The sequence below is a fragment of the Anopheles coustani genome, assembly GCF_943734705.1.
Source record: "Anopheles coustani chromosome X unlocalized genomic scaffold, idAnoCousDA_361_x.2 X_unloc_5, whole genome shotgun sequence".
NCBI lineage: Eukaryota > Metazoa > Arthropoda > Insecta > Diptera > Culicidae > Anopheles > Anopheles coustani.
In genome coordinates, this window is record NW_026525159.1 from 94,106 (window position 1) to 109,438 (window position 15,333).

General features: G+C 45.0%; 1 protein-coding gene across 1 annotated transcript; it reads left to right on the plus strand.

Moving 5' to 3' along the window:
- The first annotated feature begins 234 nt into the window (after nt 1-234).
- LOC131270701 (uncharacterized) lies at nt 235-2,555 on the plus strand. The gene is made up of 2 exons (XM_058272456.1): nt 235-1,251; nt 1,812-2,555. Exons 1-2 carry the CDS (start codon nt 235-237, stop codon nt 2,553-2,555), a joined length of 1,761 nt encoding a protein of 586 aa, XP_058128439.1.
- Nucleotides 2,556-15,333: the final 12,778 nt, after the last annotated feature.

A 15,333-nucleotide genomic window follows, 5' to 3' on the forward strand; every position in this document is an offset into this window, starting at 1 on the left:
ACCAGTGTTTACTGGTGGACGGAAGAAATAGCAGGGCTGCGCACGTCGTGCAAGCGTGCCCAAGCTACTCTTCGGGGAACACGGTCTGCAGCGCTCAGGTATGTCCGGGCCGATACATTCCGGCGGGCCAAGAAAACACTACGCAAGGCGATAAACACCAGCAAGCGCAGATGCGCGGAGGAGCTCTCAGCAACTCTGGAGGACAACCTTTGGGGAGATGCGTACAGGGTCGCCATGAAGTGGGTCCGCGGCGCGCAAATACCACCAGAGCGAGACCCGCAGCTCTTGGGGGAGATTGTCGACGAGCTGTTTCCCACGCATCCACCGATGGAATGGCCGGAGCCAGCCGATGAACTCATCGAAGCCGGCCCACCCATCACGGAGGAGGAGCTCCTGAGGATTGCAGCGAGCCTGAACCCCCACAAGGCCCCAGGACCAGACGGCATTCCAAACGCCGCCGTCACCGCAGCAGTTCGTGCCTTTCCGGGCGTCTACCGAAGGGTGCTTCAGGGCTGCCTTGATCGTGGAGTCTTCCCCGACATCTGGAAGCACCAGCGACTGGTCCTACTCTCGAAGCCAGGAAAGCCACCGGGCCGGCCATCATCTTACCGCCCACTATGCATGCTCGACACTGTCGGCAAAGTGCTCGAGCGCATAATCCTCGATCGCCTCAACGCCCACCTGGAGGAAGATCCAGAAGGTCCGCGACTCTCTCCCCGTCAGTTCGGGTTCCGAAAGGGGAGGTCGACGATGCAGGCGATCGAGGAGGTGGTGGCCCGCGGCAGGGAAGCAATGGCCTTCGGTCGAACCAACGCGAGAGACCGAAGATGCTGCATGGTCGTAACGCTCGATGTCCGCAACGCGTTTAATTCCGCGAGCTGGACAGAGATCGGGGCCGCTCTCAGGGAAAAAAGAACACCGGAGTTCCTGATGCAGATCTTGCGAAGCTATTTTGAGGGGCGTGTTCTGCACTACTCTACGGAAGCTGGTACCTCGTCGCGCAACATCACCGCGGGCGTTCCGCAGGGGTCTATCTTAGGGCCTACCTTGTGGAACGTCATGTACGACGGGGTGCTGGACGTCGAGCTTCCCGAGGGTGCAAGCATCGTTGGATTTGCGGACGACCTCGTACTTACGGTGGCAGGGCGAACTCCAGAGGAGGCGGCGGAAGGGGCGAGTGCTGCTATCATCGCGGTCCAGCAATGGCTCGATCGCCACTCATTGTCCTTAGCTCTGGACAAAACCGAGATTGTAATGGTCAGCAGCCTCCGCAGGGGACACCCGTCAATCCCGGTACGAGTCGGTGACACCATCATCCGGTCGCAGCGGAGCATTCGATATCTGGGCGTGAGGCTCGAAGATCACCTGTCATGGACTCCCCACGTGAAGAGTGTGACGGAGAAAGCGATGAAGGTGACGAGGGCCTTGTCACACCTTCTGAGGAACCATGGCGGCCCGTCCAGTATCCGAAGGAAGACCCTTGCCAATGTCGCAACCTCAACGTTGCGGTACGCGGGACCGGCGTGGAGCGGCGCACTGCGAGTGCAGAGTAATCGCCGGCTCCTTAAGCGCGTCGACCGGGCCTCAGCCAAAATGGTCTGCAGCAGTTTCCGGACGGTCCGGTACGAGGTCGGGAACGTAGTGGCGGGCATGCCGCCAGTATGCTTGCTGCTCGACGAAGACGCTCGGTGCCACCGGATAAGAATGCAGACGGGAAGGCCGACGAGGGAGTCCCGGGGGGAGCAGCGAGCGATCACATATTCGAAGTGGCAGTCCGAGTGGGACGATCTCGCTGCCCGGCCCCTCGCTAGTCGTTTCGTACGTTGGGCCCACCGGGTGCTACCAGCAGTCGAGCCTTGGGCGGCCCGGATGGATGGGTGAACTTCCATCTGACGCAGGTTATCACGGGACACGGATTTTTCCGTGAATATCTGTTTGTCAAGGGGTTCACCCAGTCCCCGGACTGCCCCAACTGCCCAGGAACGGTCGAGTCAGCGGAGCACGCCGTGTTCCACTGCCCGCGATTTGACAACGTTCGGGGCCGCCTCCTGCGAGGACATGGAATGGAGCCAGCAACACCGGATAACCTACAACTCTACATGCTTCACAGCGCCGACTCGTGGAGCCGTGTCGTGACCGCTGCCAGCGAGATTACGCGCCAGCTTCAAAGCGACTGGCGAGCGGAGCAGCACCGGCGCTCCACGGCAGCAGCGGAGGCGACCAGAGCGCAGGCGGCCGAGGCGGCCGCTCGGCGAGCGCGAAACCAAGCTCGGAGACGGCGCCCTGAGCTCACTCGTAGACTTGCTGCGTTGACACCTGCGGCGAGATCGGAGTGGTCTAGGGTGCTGCGCAACATCCAGCTGCGCATCCGGCGGTTACGCAACAGGACGACGAGACGAGCGAACCACGAGATTCTGGAGAGGAGGAACGAAGCTCTGCTCCGGGAGCACGAAGCAGTTACGGAGGAGGAGCTTCTCGCTGCCCGGAGGGACCTCACCGCCGCCGATGCAGCGCTGCAGGAGGCAAGACGACTGCAGCGTCGGCGCAGAAGATGAGGCTTTGGTTTTGGATTATCCACAGAATGTAGCGAGGAAAAACCGCCACATTAGGCTGCGATGAAGGAGGAGAGAAACTCAGCTAGTAGGGCCGTGGCCGGCACGATGCTCGCCCCACCAAACTCTGCCGCTAAGGAGTGCGTTTGGTGGGGCAATTACACGAGCTTCATAGGGATTAGCACGTTTATTATAATTTTGTGATATCTAAAAAAATAATAATAATAGTATTGTAAGGAAATAAACGGTGCGAACCCTACGCAAAAAAAAAAAAAAAAAAAGCCAGCAGAGTGAACTGCGCATGTGAAATCTTCGAGTTGGGAAGGATAACCGAAGACAGTTTCAAATGCTTGGTATTCGCATGCGGGTTAAAGGACGAGGCAGACGCAGACTTGTGAACAAGAATATTAACCGAAATGGAGCTTCAAACAGATCTGACATTCGAGAAACTAGCAGCCGAGTGCCAACGCATTACCAGTTTGAAAAGTGATAGCAAAATGATTGCTTCTGGTCGTGATGGACAGGTGTTAGGTGTAATCCTTGCTGGTTACGCGGAGCGCTCCACTGGTCACGCGATTGTTCTTATACAGGGTTTCGATTCATATAATGGAATATTTGATGTTGCATACAGTTCCTGGAGGTATGCAATTCTTCTCTAGAGCATTACAAAGACCGTTTTGAAATTCTTCACCTTTGTGGAACACTACAAATCTACTACATCTACATACATTCTGTCAAAGCTGAAACTTTTCACACATATAGTTTAAGCACTGCAGATGTTGTTGAAGGTTTGTTTGATCACTATTTTTCGATAAAATCATCTAAATTTTACAATTTAAACTCAGTTTTACTAACACAAACAAAACAATCATGTAAACAAATTTCAAGGTGTATCTACCATAGCTACAACAAGGTTGATACATCACGGGGAGATTGATGAAATATCAAACATTTTAAATATGCCGTTATTGTAACTATTAAATTAAATCGAACTTTCAAGTAAACAGTAAAACCATAACTCTTTTCTCAACCTCTTCTTCACCGAGCAACGCCGAGGCGTCAAGCTAGTGTTTTATATGTAAGAAGAGTTCTATTCAGTGTGGCTTAGTAGTAGTGTGTTAAGACACTACGGGACTGACTGGGAAAGAGCGGCCGAGAGATCGAGTGGGTAGGCAGTAGCAGTTCGGAGTTGACAGTGAACAGTCGCGGTGAAGAAAGATCAAGGAGCAAACCCGAGTATTAAATAAAGCAAGGAGATAACGATACAAGATAATCAGACGTGTGATTACTAAGATTAACATTGTTAAGTCCGAATACTACATCACATATATGTTGCAAAATGTCACATTGAAAATTACACCGTGCAGAATTGAATGAATCAAAGTTTTTGTTCATTGATGACGTAGGGTTTAATGCATCCCTACGATGCAAGCGAGGCTGGGCAGCTGCCGGCAAGCCTGCCAGTCATGTGGTAGCATCCATTAGAAGCCAGAATATTACAATATGCTGTGCCATGCCCAGAAATGGTATACTTACGTACGTTTCCACCGATGGTGCATTCATCCAACATTTATTTTTGGAATTTTTAGAAAAATTGAAGGACGCCCTGTCAACACGCCAAATAACAGACCCCATTATGTTTATGGATAAAGTTGCGTTTCATAAAACACCCATTGTAAAAGAGTTCGCAAAGCAACAACATTCGGATGGAATATCTTCCACCGGACTCCCCCTTCCTTAACCCTATTGAAAACATGTCAGAACATTACACCAGCTGATTCAAATGTTCCATTACATCAATCGAAACCCTGTAAGTCCCACAAATGCCAAGATTGTAATCGAATTGGTCATCGTGAGGGTTACTGTAAAAAGCCCCACCGGCAGCACAGGCCTCGCAACTTTAGAAGAAAATCCCGGGGAAGGAGCGTAACCGTAAATGTGTGCAGTGTTCAAGGACGACGCAACTATGTAGATAATTTAATAATGAACGTACGACGAGTAATAGGGACGAGGACGAGGACAACGAGGCGCCGAATGCGTGCGGCACCACCTCCACCTCCTCCAACGCCGCTATGCTAGCCGCCAAGCGCCAGCTGGTGAATACGCTCAGTCAGCAACAGCAACAGATCGCTTTCTTGATGCTGATGAATTTCGAGCACGAGAGTGCCGATGATCGGATCGTGCCCAGTACACCGACACTTTACGTAACACGACGCCCGGATGGTGAGGCCGTGAGTTTGCCACATCCGCAGGAGCCCAACGCACGGTTCACTTTCGGCGAAACTTCCACTAGCCGGCAGTCTGTCGGCGTTGTGCCGACGAGTGTCGGTGCCGGCGGCGGTAGCGTAGATCAGCAGATGTTACCGGTCGGAATCGATGATACGCCAAACGCGTCCTATCATTCCAAAACTTTAGTTTTGGTAATTAAACAGCTTCCAAAAGCTATTTGTTTTAATTATGGGTGCATTATAGGTGTTTTACACTACAAATTATGTTTTTTTGTAGTTTAATTGTTTTTTTTAGAACCGGGGAACTCCTACATTCCGTCTGCAACTTTTCGACGAGACCAGAAAAAACTTCACGTACAAAATATGGACAACATGGCGGTAGAAAAGCCTGCTTACGTTCCGCTTATGGCAAGCGAGTACTATTTGCACGAATATGCCAAAAAATGAATATGACTGAACGGATCTCGAGCAATAAGTCCAACAGAAGGAGCAGAAAAAAGTGATAAAAAGGGTCCATTGCAAATTATCGTGGTTGTTCTGTTGGAAAAACGATAAATAGCAGTTTAATTTTTGCGTATATCTTGGCTACAAGAGGTAAACCATTTACTGATGGTGAATTAGTGAAGGAGTGTATGCTAGAAGTTGTTCAGGAACTCTATCCAGAAGCACTACAAAAGTTTGCAAATGTATCTTTGAGTGCCAATACAACTACTCGTCGTGTGGAGGATATCGGCGAAAACATAGTGGACCAAATAAAAATACGAGCAGCCAGCTTTCGATACTTTTCAATTGCAATGGACGAATCGTTGGACATTTCTTCTACATCGCAGCTTCTTGTTTTCATCAGAGGAGTGGATGAAAACGTGAATGTAATACAAGAGTTGGTCACAACGCATAGCATGTATGGCACCGTTACCGGGGAAGATATTTTCACCCAGCTGGTTAAAACTTTCTTGGAGTACAATCTAGATTGGCGTAACTTTAGTGGTTTAACTGTTGATGGAGGAAAAAATATGAGTGGCGTTAAAAAAGGTTTGGTAGGACAAGTGAAGGAGGAGTGCAAAAAAAGGAATGTTCCTCAGCCTATGTTCGTACACTGTTTGATTCACCAGCAAGCGTTGTGCGCTAAATGTTTAGATATTAGCTGTGTACTTCAACCCATCGTTAAAATAGTGAATTTCATTCGATCGCACGGTCTGAATCACCGACAGTTTAGGAGCTTGTTGATAGATAATGAATCAGATTATCAAGACTTGTCTTATTACACAGCTGTGAGATGGTTGAGTTGTGGCAAACTATTGAACAGAATGCTTGAAATAAGGAAGGATGTTATAGAATTTTTAGATAAAAAGGGAAAACAAGAGTCGTTGTTACGTGACAAACCCTGGCTTTGGAAATTGGCATTTGTGGCAGAAGTAACAAACCATTTCAATGTATTGAATCTTAAACTTCAAGGTCAGGAAAATCTTATTTTATACGCTAATATTAAGGCTTTTAGATTAAAGCTTAGTTTAGTTTTAGAACAGCTTAAAAAAACAAATTTAACTCATTTTCCGGAGTGTCAAAAATGAAAAGAGGAATCAAAGGAAGAGTTCCCAGTTGAGTATGCACGTGATATGATTGTCAATTTGAAAAACCAGTTAAACCAGGGGTCGGCAAAGTGCGGCCCACCAAATGATTTTATCCGGCCCGTAAGAATATTTAAGTGCTTCATACTAAAAACCCATCCCAATTTTTATCGGATTTGTTCACGATGTCAGGTTTATTTTCATCCCAAAAATGAAGATGATAATTGTTTAACGACGTGTTTCTGTTACATGTTTATCGATAACATTTTAAATATTGTATCTTTTACCACTTTTTAAGCAACTTTGCTATTTAGAAAGTTCCACTCTCCATTACAACGGGTAATACTTTGAAAACATAGACGCATCGTTTAAAGTATCCGGCCCGCGCCTACGGTTTCTCGTTAATCGTCTGGCCCTTTTTGAAAAACGTGTGCCGATCCCTGAGTTAAACGATAGGTTTTCTGAAGTAGATGCAAAAGCTTCAGAAATAAGAATGTTCCAAAATCCATTCGAAGCGATTGTTGAGGATAGTCCCAATGACTTGCAATTGGAGCTCATCGAAAGTCATACAAATGACTACCTGAAGGACAAATTCAAAGAAGGGCTAGTAAATTTTTATAAAGGATGTAGGATTTTCCAAACATGAAGGATTTTGCGTGCAAGTATATTTCACTGTTCGGAACGACATATTTGTGTGAAGAAACATTTTCTCGCATGAAATATGTGAAAAATAATTTACGATCTAATTTGACGGACAAACATATGGAGTCCGTACTGATAATAGGAACGTTAAACCTGAAACCCGAATTTTCGACGAGAAAAGAAGAAACAATTGCATCATTCGCATTAGTAGATTGTTGAGTAGGTTTAGGTACGTACATGAATATACAAATGTCAGGATTAATAAAATAACGGATTCATCTCTAAACTTGAAGAGTTATAGTTTCTTTAACCTCACTACAACTGCCAAGACTACAAGACAGAAACCGAAAACAACCGGGTTGCCAAGCGGGGTATAATATGGGTTATACAGGATACGCCATGAATGCAATAGAATTTGTGGAAAATCTTCCTAATTCGCTCGTTGAGATGGAAAAGAGCCCTGGCTGGAGTAAGTGGGAAGCTGCTATTCAAGACGAGATAGATTCCCTTGAGCGAAATAAAACGTGGACGCTAGAAAAACTTCCTGTGGGGCGTGAACCTATTTCATGCAAATGGCTCTTCAAGGTGAAGGAAAACGAAGCCAACGCACGATGGAGCGAAGCCGGGATAAAAATCAAAAATTCATTTTTGGAATTCAGAAAAATGCAATATGTTTTCTTAAACTACAAGATGAAACTAAGAAATGACGCAAAAACTATAGCATTTGTTCTTCCAGATTCTGAGAAACAGCCCGTCAAAGTCAAGATTTGTGAAAATATGTAAAAAAAAAAAAAATTGAAAAAAATCCATCAACTTTGAAGGTCTGTAACTCCTATAATAATGGCCGGAATCAAATTTCAAGCACAGTTTTGGAAAGGTATATTATCCTGCTTTAAAATTGATGACAGTTTAAGTAAATTGGAATTGAATGTCACAAAATATTAAGAATTGCTTCGTAAAACTCCTAGAAAATTTTTCAAAATTCTGTTTTTAACCTTACGCCATCGCTAGGGATTGTAAAAGATTGTAATATGTTTCATACCCACTTATCGTCTAGAATGTTTTGTAACAATAAATTATGGTTTTTTTTGCATATACGCGCGAACTTTACCTGTTTTTTTGAACTTCGTATGTGAAGCTTATAGTTTATCACCTACTAGGCGTCTCCATCATGCCATATGCTGCATCATGTGTGGTAAGAAATATTTGAATTTCTCATTCAATGAAAAATGTGAAGCAGGGTAGTGGTTGAACATCACGTAAAAGGGGAAAGACAAGCCAAGTCACTGGCGAAGAATGAAATTTGTTTTGGTTTGCTTTGAATGTATCAAGTCGCTTTAACTTGTTCTACAGCTCACAAACCCATCTTTTTATACCCAAAATTCTTCGGAATAATGTACCCTACACTAACTCTTCATTCTGTTTGTACTTTTACACATCATATACGTTTTGATATCATAAACATTTTAAAAACAGTGTTTCTTGCAAGGAAAACATTAGGTATGCGTTAGAGTTCATTGAAAGTAAAGTAAGCATCAATCACACTGCGTGTAGAATAATTGAAATACAAAAAGCAGAAATCTTGCGGCACCTTTCATCTTCTTTGTGTGATTCACTAAGCGTCGTATTATTGTGCTCGTGGGGCATTGACGGATCTAGTGGACACAGCATTTGCAATCAACCGTTTCATAGTTCCGGAGAAAATACCGCATCAGACAGTGATTTACTAGTATCGGCGTTAACGCCTATCCGTCTTTCGTTCATTAGTGACGATTCAGGTATCATCTGGATTAACTTGATGCCACAAAGTGTAAGGTTTTTCAGGGCAATTGTTATCGAGATTGCGAAAGAGTCAAAAGATAAAGTTATACAAACAGTAGACGAAATCAAAAGCCAAATAGCCAGGTTAGTTCCTTATACAATTAAGCTAAATGAAACAAGTTATGTGGCAGTAAACTATTCATATTACATAAGTTTAATTGATGGAAAAATATTGGCATATTTAACCGACACTCTGTCTATGCAAACATTTTGTATATGTGGTGCAAAACCAATAGAAATGAACAGTGTAGAGCACTTAGAATAGAATCCTGAGAATTTATATCATGGAATATCTCCACTGCACTGTTGGATGAGATTTTGCTCGAATGCTTGCTCCACATTTCGTACAGAATTGGATTTAAAAAATGGAAAGTTACTAAAAAATATAAAAGCAAGTATAGTGATCGAAAAAAAAATGTATTGAAGAAAAAAATTTAAGTAGATGAACCAAGGCAAATTGGAGGAAATAGTACGACGGGAAATGTTTGTCGTCGGGATTTCAAACATAGAAAAATTGAGTGATATTTTGCAAATAGAAACTGAACTTATAGAAAGCTTTCGAAATATGTTAATAGCCATCAACTGTTCACAGCCTTTAAATCCAAAAACTATTAGTCTTTATTGTAAAGACACATAACTGTGTCACATACATAATTACAATTGATAAAAAATGCCTTCTACTGTCCATAAAGTTCTTGCGCATGTAGGTGAAATCATTGTAAATCTTAGGAGAGGAAGCAGCAGAAGGTAGAAATAAAATATACAGACAGGATAGAAGAGAACACGCCCGTAAAATGTAACGAGAATTCAATATTAAAGACATTTTTATGAGAGCATTACAATCATCCGATCCATACATTTCAACAATATCTCTGGCTAAATGATTGAAAAATAAAAAAACAAATCCCTTACCCAGACGCAGTAGACACATTTTTCGTAGATTACAGTTCCTCAAAAAGTAACAGACCCTTGCCAATTCAAAACCAAGAAGATGATGGTACAAGTTAAGAATATTCAGATAGTATCTCTTCGTTAGGAGACGTTATGTCCGCGTTAGATGCTTTAAATATCAATTAATTTCTAGTTAACAATATTTTGAATGAAAGTTTGTTGTAAACTTAGTTTGTTTTCTATCAAACTAAAAAAAATCTTTAAGTTAATATAAAAAAAAATATTGAAAAAATAATGCACCCATAGAAAAGTCCAAAAATATGTGGTTTTTGCAGCGCCCCCTGGCGGGATTGTCCAGAAACATCATAATTTCGTGAAATATAATAGTATTACACGATATTACAATGAAAAAAATTGCAAAACATTTGGTTCTGAATTTTATCCCGGCAATTTGCTCTTTTCGCTCCATAGTGCAACGGTGAAAAGCGTTACTAGGCAAGACTTGTGGCTCGAGGATTCAGCCAGAAAGCAGGCTTCGATTATGGAGAAACCTATTCTCCAGTAGCTCGACTGTGACACACATAGTGTGTGTGAGTGACTGTTGACGGTGTAGTGCGCGTTTTAACGTAGCTTTGTGTTTTTGGATATTTTTGCTTGGTCGGAAGCAGATTTAACGTTTGTTTTCGCTGGGCAAATGTGTCCAAAGTGTCGGTTTAGTGTTTAGTGTAGTTTTTTTTGACCGTGGTGCATCGTCCGGTATTTGCGGTTGGTTTTTGTTTTCGGCTTCTTCGCTTATCGCTGACCGGAGCGGTTTCCATATCGCTTGTTATCGGCGGTGTATTCGTATTGGTCTAAGCGGCCAAACGGTCAATTTGTGTTTTGTGTGGTGAAACCGGCAGCGTGTAAGGAAGAGAAGAGAAAAAGAGCGAGGGCCGAAAGGGGCCTCCATTTTTCGTTTTTGCTGCGGCAACTTCGGTTTTGCTTCGGCAATTTCCAACCAAACCCCTGGAACGCAGCTCTTCGGGGCTGCCGCTGCATGTTAACCCGCATACTCGTATGCATATGCCGGGCCCAAGCGCCACAAGCTTCGGGTCGAGATAGGGAATTCAATGGGCAAGAGCGAGATGGTGATAGCCTTGTCTCTTTTACACCAACGCAGAAATTCTCCCGTCCCGCCACCGCCAGAAATCTCTCCTTACCGCGCCCATCTGTTGCCGCGGCAGCCGATCCGAACTGAAAAATCGATTTTTGTGATTGGCTAGCCGATCCCTCATGTGTGAAGTCTCAAAGTGCGCATGCGCAATGCAATACGGTACGAAGTTTAAATGCCCTGCGTGATCGGGTCTTCGAAGACCCAGCGCGAGCGATCGAAAACCCAGCGCGAGCAATCGTTGACCAGTCGAATACCCAGCGCGGTCGAATACGGACGTACGGGTACCCGTACGGGTATACCCAGCGCGAGCGGTCATTCATGCATACGTACGCAGCGCAAGCGATCGCTAAATGAAGAGCAAAAACCGAAACGCGGTGGCCATATGAATTCGCTCCGCGAGAGGTTTAAATGGCAAGAGCGGGTTTAGCGTATACCGATGCATTCCCATACAGTCCATACAAACGGCTACGCAGTAGATATATATTGGGCCTTTAGCACACCGTTCTCAACAAAGAGCGACGGTCTTGCGGTAGGTGCGCAGAGACCGGAGTGGAAACAACGCGGTTCAATTCCGCGTAACAGCTCGAGACATGCAAATGTGTAGAAGGAAGAGAAGAAAAAAAGAGGGAGGGCCCCGAAAGGGGCCTCCATTTTTCGTTTTTGTCGTGGCAACTTCGGTTTTGCTTCGGTTTAGGTGTCGCGATAAATCTGAAAACGAAGTAAAAGTCATCATGCGTACGAAACGCGTTTTACATGGCGCGGTGGCGCTCGGGGGATTATGCAGCGAAAGCCGAAGAATATGCAGCGATCCACGAAGATAAAAACCGAAGTTGCCGCGGCAAAAACGAAAAATGGAGGCCCCTTTCGGGGGGCCCTCCCTCTTATTTTCTTCTATTCCTTCTACACATTCTCATGTCTCGAGCTGTTACGCGGAATTGAACCGCGTTGTTTCCACTCCGGTCTCTGCGCACCTACCGCAAGACCGTCGCTCTTTGTTGAGAACGGTGTGCTAAAGGCCCAATATATATCTACTGCGTAGCCGTTTGTATGAACTGTATGGGAATGCATCGGTATACGCTCAACCCGCTCTAGCCATTTAAACCTCTCGCGGAGCGAATTCATATGGCCACCGCGTTTCGGTTTTTGCTCTTCATTTAGCGATCGCTTGCGCTGCGTACGTATGAATGAATGACCGCTCGCGCTGGGTATACCCATACGGGTACCCGTACGTCCGTATTCGACCGCGCTGGGTATTCGACTGGTCTACGATTGCTCGCGCTGGGTTTTCGATCGCTCGCGCTGGGTCTTCGAAGACCCGATCGCGCAGGGCATTTAAACTTCGTACATGCAACTTGAGCATGCGCACTTTGATGACTTCACACATGCGGATTCGGCTAGCCAATCACAAAAATCGATTTTTCAGTTCGGATCGGCTGCCGCGGCAACAGATGGGCGCGGTAAGGAGAGATTTCTGGCGGTGGCGGGACGGGGAAATTTCTGCGTTGGTGTAAAAGAGACAAGGATATCACCATCTCGCTCTTGCCCATTGATTTCCAGCCTCAACCCGAAGCTATGGCTGGTAGGGAAATCTTTCTGAATATTCGTGTCCCGATTGAGCCACAATTTGGCTGGCTTTACTTCGGGCAGTGTTTCGGGGGTTTCTGACTATTCGTGTCCCGATTGAGCCACAATTTGGCTGGTTTTACTTCGTGCAGTGTTTCGGGGGGAGCGTCCTTTTTGTGCGATCGAACGAGCGCGACGATGTGCGTGTGGGTGTTTTTTTCCCGTTCGCACAGCGCATCTCACACACAGAGTGATTTTGACACATCGAAGTAAACAACGCAGCACGGTAAGTTCGCCAAAGTTTTTCGCTGATAATTACATGTTGTTTTTACATTTCAGCTGCTACAGGACAATATTTCTTATCTTCAATCAACCCTCAATCGATCAACCTACGATCCAGAGCAGTTTGCAACGTATTTTAACCGGAGTGTGCAAATACATCATGGTGACGAATCCTACCTGCCGAGATGTAAACAATCTGGTAAGCAATGAAGTGAAAGTGTTCCATCCGAATTGTTTTATCATTTATGATATGGTATTTTGTTTTTCCAGCATTACGAACGCATACTGCATCTTTACTGAAGGTTTGTTGTGGTTTCATCAGTTGCACTGCATTCAGTCAGGACGGATATACTTCAGTGTGCCATTTGATTTAAATCGCTATCGTTATGACATCCATCAAATTATAATTCCGGATTGTAAACAATCAGGTAAGCCGATGTGAAAGTGTTCTTTATCGGAAATGGATACCCCCATATCAAATTGTATTCCGTGATTTCATCGACGAATCCGGTATTTATCATTTCGGTGACCTGGTTTCGTTTCACACCACTTGTACATACTCCGCACGGTAGATGTACTTGGACAAAGGTATCGTGGCATTGAATAACGTACCAAACCAACTTCTTGAAACATGCAGGTGAGTTGTGATGTGTTTGTTCTCATAACGTTGCTAATGTTTGTTTATTATTGTGTTCTTACAGGTTAGCTAATATCGCTGCGCATCTTTATTCCTAGCAAAGTAAAACAGTATTGCGTTAGTTGCCATCCAGCCGGATGTACGGTTGGTGACTAGAAGGAAAACTTAAGTTTGTGCGAGAATGTTTTGCTTCCTCCTTTATCGAAGAAGTAACAAAGAAGGTGAAGTATGAAACATACATTAAAAATAATGGTTCAGTTTGAAATTGATGTAATATGTGCTTCCGGGGTGCTTGTGGTTCAGTATTGCCGAATATCAGGTGAGATTATTCAAGCGATAATAAACGATCCGAAACCGCCCTCCAGCTTATAAACCCTATTCCTATGCTTATTTTTCATTTCAGCAGCATTTGCATCTGTTTTGTTCGTCCCATATTTTTTTCATAACGAAGGCGTCTGTGAAGTCAAACTATAGACTTCATAAACGTTTACGAACGGTGTTACGTTTTACGGCTCACAGAGGAAACGCGCACATGATTGCTGTAACGAGGCGGTTGTCCGGGCGGGCGCGAAGGAGGACCCGACCGAGTGCGTCGTCGTTCGTCACGCGATAATTTTCGCCGGATTTGGAGGTCCGTCGATTTCGGTATCAACGTGTTCGGCCCGTGTTGTGACGTGCCAACAACGGTGCGAACGACGTGTGATACTTCGATCTGAAGTTAGGGCAAATCGAGAACCCGGTCCGCAGCGTGACGTGCCGTTAACGGAGAGGTGTTCCGCGAGTTATCCTAACTCTTATTGGACGAGGAATTGGGGTGCTTTAGTGTGACCGGTCCGGGTCGTGCACGTCATGACGTGTCGACAACGGAGAGGACCACGCAGAAAGCGGGAAACTTGTTGAATTTCCCAAAGTTCCGTCCGAGCCGTAACGTGCCGACGTCGGAGAGAAGCCTTTGGAATTTTCTCGAAGTTTAGGGAAGGTTCTTACGAGAAGCCGGTCTGCAGCGTGACGCGCCGCTGAACAGAGCAGAATCTAGCGTAAGCTTGAAAGGGTTTTCGGGGTATTTCGGATTTTGACTGGAGCATGGAATTTCGGGTACTTTACTCGAAGGTGTCCTGGTGAAAATAACTGATTTAATCAAATTTTTGAGCGCTTTTATAGTAAGACGCTCCTTACCTTCTAATGAACGTAAGCGAGATAGAGGATCTCGCTCTAATGTGCGAGATTTCCTGGTACGGTTCGATCCTCGTTGCGCGATCTTCTATTCCACTATTTCCGCGTGGAAAGCACGGCCTGGATTTTATCCCGTTTACTTAGGATCCTTGCGAGTCCCGCTGTTTATGATCTTAGCTTTCGAACGAACGCATCGTTGCGTGGGTCTTATCTTCTCGTTAGCCGACCACACGCGTCGTGTCCTTTCCTTATTGTTTTTATTTAGGATCACGATCGCGAACGTACTGAGAGTTTACATATGAGATTTAACCTAGTTAGGTTTACGGGCGGTCCCGTTGGTACCGCGTTATCGGCTATCGCCGCTTATCCTTATTCTCGTATCCTTCGCGCTGTCCTAAACTAACGGGCGTTGGAAATACGATCTTAATCGTTGGAGATTTCAGTTAAGCGCGCAAGTTCTTCCGAAGGTTCCCTATCGTAAACGTAAAAATTTTTGATTTTAAGAAAAAAATAATAAAAAAAAGTATCTAAAAAAACAGTTCATCATCAGTTTTCTCCACCCTGGCATCAGTTTTGTCCACCCTGGCATCGAGAATTGCCCACAAATTATTAATCTCCAGGCTCTGAGGCGGCCATTTCAAGTGCGAAACTAAAGTATTCTCAAAATTGTATTTCCACAGAACATCGCTTGAATTTTACGCTAGATTTATATACACTGGAAAAGCTATCAGTCTGCACGAGTCATATAACAAGCTATCCGATGCCTCAAAGCATATCATAACAAAGAACAAGAAAGACATGCAGCAACTTTATTTCGCAGAAC

Coding starts and splice junctions, on each gene's coding strand:
- LOC131270701 (XM_058272456.1), top strand. CDS start 235: ATGAAGTGGGTCCGCGGCGCGCAAATACCACCAGAGCGAGACCCGCAG. Junction 1,252..1,811: donor CTCTGGACAAAACCGAGATT/GTAATGGTCAGC, acceptor GCCCCTCGCTAG/TCGTTTCGTACGTTGGGCCC.